The sequence below is a fragment of the Dinoponera quadriceps genome, unplaced genomic scaffold (assembly GCF_001313825.1).
Source record: "Dinoponera quadriceps isolate SergipeBrazil2010 unplaced genomic scaffold, ASM131382v1 scaffold1290, whole genome shotgun sequence".
NCBI classification, from domain to species: Eukaryota; Metazoa; Arthropoda; class Insecta; order Hymenoptera; family Formicidae; genus Dinoponera; species Dinoponera quadriceps.
The window spans coordinates 479,416-484,374 of record NW_014555424.1 but is presented as its reverse complement, the minus strand read 5'-3'; the positions used below and the strand labels follow the sequence as shown (position 1 = coordinate 484,374).

At 42.9% G+C, this 4,959-nt stretch overlaps 1 protein-coding gene and 1 long non-coding RNA gene across 3 annotated transcripts in view; both read right to left on the bottom strand.

Annotated features, from left to right (window-relative positions):
- The window catches only part of LOC106744123, a 19,985-nt gene that overhangs the window by 4,757 nt on the left and 10,269 nt on the right, over positions 1 to 4,959 (bottom strand). The gene's annotated exons all lie outside the window — the stretch shown is intronic.
- The window catches only part of LOC106744121 (high mobility group protein DSP1-like), an 11,447-nt gene that overhangs the window by 3,318 nt on the left and 3,170 nt on the right, over positions 1 to 4,959 (bottom strand). Inside the window, exons 2-4 of one of the 2 annotated variants that reach the window (XM_014618584.1) lie at positions 2,437 to 2,484; positions 774 to 992; positions 11 to 174 (exon numbers count right to left, since the gene is read on the bottom strand). In XM_014618584.1, the coding sequence (XP_014474070.1) occupies positions 11 to 174; positions 774 to 992; positions 2,437 to 2,484 (431 nt within the window). The remainder of the gene's footprint in view (positions 1 to 10; positions 175 to 773; positions 993 to 2,436; positions 2,485 to 4,959) is intronic. The other variant, XM_014618585.1, reaches the window with a different exon arrangement.

Sequence of the window (4,959 nt, the reverse complement as noted above, 5' to 3'; positions counted from 1 at the left end):
GGGGGCTTACAGCGATCTCTTGGGAGCATTGTGATCCTTGATGTGTTTGCGTTTCTTGCCCCTGCCTTTATTTTCTCCCTTAGGCGGCGTGTAGTTTTGCATCTCCGCGTCGTATCTCTTCTTATCTTTCTCTGCCATTTCGTGGAAACGCTTCTTCTCTTTGTCCGACATGGTCTACGAACATACGATGTAATCTATGTAATAAGCGTATTTTCCGTCCATAACGGCGGGCTAAATAAATATGCGCGAGAAAAAGGAAAAAAAAGGTCGCGCGACTCTTTTTCACTCGCAAGTGCTTTTTCGCCGGCTCTTTTTTTTCTTATTACTGTAATTTCGATTACGCCGCGAGCGAGATGAAGATTGACGAGTTAACAGGACTCCGCGTGTCAGTCGCGATTCAACTGCACTCGTCGTGTTTATCGAAGTGCAGGTACATTCGAAGTTGAAGATCAAAGCGACTCTCACGAATCCGTGAAACTTTCGACAGAACGTCAAACGTCTCTCACTCTCCACTCGCACCTCGAGCCGTGAAATCGATGCGGCAAGTTCGATCGTCTCTCCGATTAAGCGATTGCGTCTCTGTATTTTATTACGAGGACTCTCTCGATTATAGCAAAGCGAACACACATTCCGCGCCTTCTGCGCGTTAATACGAAAAGTATAAAAAAAGCATTTATCTTCAGACGATTAATTAACGTGATTCGAGAAGTGGAAGGGGGAGGGGGGTGACGTTTCATAAGCTGTTCTAAAGCTGGCCGTTTAGAAGACCTCACCTTCCATCTCATTGCACACTTTTTGGAGAATTCCCGGAAGACGATCTTCTCCTCGGGATGCTTCTTTTTATGCTCCTGACGACACGTCTGGACGAAGAACGCGTACGCTGTCATCCGTCCCCTTGGCTTCGAATCTTTTCCTCTCGGCATATTGTCCCGCTGCAGACTCTGAGCGTTATTTTGTTGAAGATTATTTTGCGGTAGCTGCTGTATTTGGTGCTGAAATCCAAGCAAACGGTCTACAATGCAAAACTTCGCCGCGGAGAGTATCGAAGTGACTCGTATGGCGCCTTTGGGCAACAAGTCATGAAAATAGTAATGGTCTTTTGCTTTTACTCTTATATGCCAAAGGAAATTTGAAAATTTGAGAATTCTGAAATAGAAATCTTCTATTTTTCCCTTTTAACGGAGACTTGAGTTTTTAAGCGCAGTAAGCTGCTAATTCGCCAGGACAACTAAGATTTTCAAATACAACAATCTGTCCCTGTATCGAAAGAAATTTAAACGCTAAATTCTTCTAGCAATCTTCTGTTTCTTTCTATCTTTTTACTAAAAGTAACGCAAAAAAAGCTTCTGTAAAACGTAAACATCTCTTATTTTTACTTTATAAAAATTCAAGTCTAAAAGTGTAAGAGGATATATCACATCTCTATGTAAAGAAAAATGAATATTCTCAGACGCGGAAACTTCTTATCCTTGTGTAGGAAAAAATGTATGTAAACGCTTCAAAATAGAAATTTTCTATTTTCAAATCAAGGAGACTTTGCGCGCGCCGCGTGCGGAGTAAGGAATACCATCGTATTACGAGAAATTCACGCGGAAGAGGATTTCGTCGCGCGTTACTGTTATCTCCGACTTGCCGAGAAGCGATCGCGAAAAATGAAGATTTGCAGAGAAGGGGCAAAATGTAAGAGCATTTGATGAACGAGCGAATTCAGCAAGTTATTCGCGCGCGTGCGAACCGAGGCGCAGTAGTTACGCACTTTACGTAATACGACTTGCGCGAGTTAATTAATAAACGACTGCTGGCCGCGATCTCACATTGACAATGAGAGACGTAACAACGCTCGCCGTACGAACGCGCGTTTTTGATTTTTGCCAAATAACAATGGTCGTTATATCGTACTAATATTACGTGTGATATTACTACAGTTGTGCATATATAATTATTGCATTGTTAGTGGTGCGTTATAACGCCGTATAATAATAACGCCATGCTTATGAATTGACGTTAAATTATACGTTATTTAAATTTCATACGTTTCGCGACTGTATCGATATACTTTTACCGTCTTTGCCGTCTTGTTACCGTGACACAAAATATCAAATACGGTAAACGGCACTATATGTATGTAAAAATATATAATCTCGTTGTGCATATACATAATAGTAATAATGAATAACACGTCTCGAGTATAAATGAAGGAAATCGGAACGAAGGTACGGTAAGCCTGCACAATTATCGTCGTGTTCATCTCAGATACGACTTTAAAGCCGAACTCGCGAACCGTAGTCCGTTTATGCTTGTTAATATGCGTATAAACGTTGCGTTTGTATATCGACTACGGGTATAGCGTTAACGTACCACATTTATACTCGCGCCATACGTACGATATACCGACCATTATTACTCGGGCTGCGATAATAATAGTTAACCACGTACCTGCAGAAATAATCGGAAATCTAGCTGACCTACGTTCGGATGTGAGATCTGCCGGCAAAATAACTACTATGTAGAATCGACATTATTATTGAGTCGCTCCATCATAAGTAATGCGGGTCTTTTGCACGTTCTTTCCTTTTTTCTTTAAGCGCGACGAAAGGCACCTTCGCTCCGCGGCGGAGGTGCCCTCTTCGTACTCGCGATAAAGATTCGGCGATAAAGCGTCTCTCTCTTCGAGAGGAAACTCGCATTATTTATGGGGTGGCCCAATATATCGCATTACATAAAATACACTTGCTGAGACTTAATTAATTAAAATTTCAGTTATCTGGAAAAACGATTCTCGTTCTACGGGACTGTGTCTCGTCTCGAGATATCGAGATATCGATATATATATATGTATATATATATATGCCACAGTCAATTTTATTTTTTGCCGCTGATAACGGCGGCCGGACATTTAAAGCTGTACACTTGAATATCATTACTCTTCTGTGCTGGCACGCCCGCTCGATCTCTCTAGTGATATTCAAGTATGTAGTTTTAAACGTCCCCGTCGCCGCCTGTATACACTCGACAATGTGATTTCGGCGAACGAGAGAAAACAAATAATAAGAAACCATATAAGAGAAAAACGATTGATAAAAATGAAACGAAGGAGAATAATAAGCGGCCCGATCGAGATTAGCGAGCAGGAAAATTTTTTTGAACGAACGAGCGCGCGCTGCTCGTTATTTTTCCCCTCTCGCTCTCCCGCGCACGCTCTTCCCTACGCAACGTTCTATGCACTTGCACGCCGCAATATGTAAAAGTGCAGCGTCGGAGAATTAAAAATTGATGCCTCGCGCGTCGCATTACGACGACGATGGTTCTCCGTGGTTCGCGTGTAGAAGTAAAATTAACGGCGCCAAGCGCGCGCGTTATAAGCGCGTAGAAACTGCCAGATGTTTACGTTGAAAGCAGCGGTTATCTCCTGCGAGTGTCTCGGCGGAAAGAATTCTCCGTACTGGTGGCTGCGATTTGCCACTGCGCGCCGAAGAAAAGGAGAAAAGAAAAAGAGGACGACGACGGAAGAGAGAGAATACTAGGGTAATAGACGACATTCCGGATCACGACACGATCGGGACCATCTCGAGGCTGCGCTCGCACACACGTTCGTCCGCGCACGCAGTAACTCTCCAACTTATTTGGAAGTTAGAGCACGTGTACTCTCACTGTCGAGGTATTACCGAGCGCGTGTTAATTAAAGCGTAAATTGCGCCCGCTCGTGTTAAAGGCTTTCGGAGTATCGGTATCGCGTACCGAGACACGTATTCCCGAATAGTTTTAGTAATAAAAAAAAAAGGGGGAGGGGGGGAAGAAAAGATGCGCTACACGCAAAATGCGACGACGCGAGAAGGGGAGGGCGGAGGCGAGCCGATCGACGAGAAAATGGTATACTCGTGAAGCACATTCGCAAATTAATTAATATTATAATATATCTATAAATGATAATACACATCAATCAATATATTATAATATCAATATAATATTATAATTACCATTATTTCTTTATTAATATCAATATTATAGTCCCTGTGTTTTATAAAGAGAAATTAGAATTGATTATGTATGTCATCGTGCCCGGGCGACATCGATTTCGAAAGTTATTTCGATTACAACTCTTTTTGTTTCTACGTTGTAATTAATATTCGTCATATTCCACTTCAGACGTCTCTTTTCCACCGTCTTCGAGAGATTTCAAGGGCCCAAGAATCCCCGAGGGATTTCCGAACGGAAGATCGCGAGAGGAATTGCGTCGTTCCTACCGCGGATTATCATCTCGAAAGTGCGTAATCGGACGGATCATTCATCACAGACTTTCATATGTGAACTTTCGTGTGTAGCCTGGCATATATCCCGAACAGGATTCCGCTTTCGTTACACTGTGTTAAGCTCCGATTATCTCGCCCGTGATCTCGCGGCGAGAGAAAATCGCACGCGCGATTCTAATACACTCGATATCATTGTAGGCATCGCGGCGATCGAAATCGAGAGATCGTCAAGGGAGACGACGGATCCACGTCGAGAGAAACCTTGATTGAAAATTCCTCCAGGAGGGAGAGACAAACCGTTACGTCCGAGGCACCCTGTAGCATCTTGTAGCTGAACATCTGCCCAAGATTTCGTCAAAGTCCGCTCGGGGAATTGGGTAATTATAATGAGCAAGTTATAAATCTTTTCCGGAAACGAGACGCGATTTTCACTCGACGTAGCATTTCACTGTCACTCCGTAATGGCAAAACTATATTCTCCACCACGCGTTTTACAGAGAATAACTTGTTTTCACCTCCTATACGTTCACTATTTTCCATGTAAATCTATGTAGATATCCTGCCGAAACCCATCGAATTTGAATTTCAAATCCGAGTGATCGATCAGAGTGTCGTACTAATGAAACCAAATAATCTCGAAATGAAGAAAAATGCGGAGTGTACAATCGAGCAGAGAGAGAGAGAGAGAGAGAGAGAGAGAGAGAGAGAG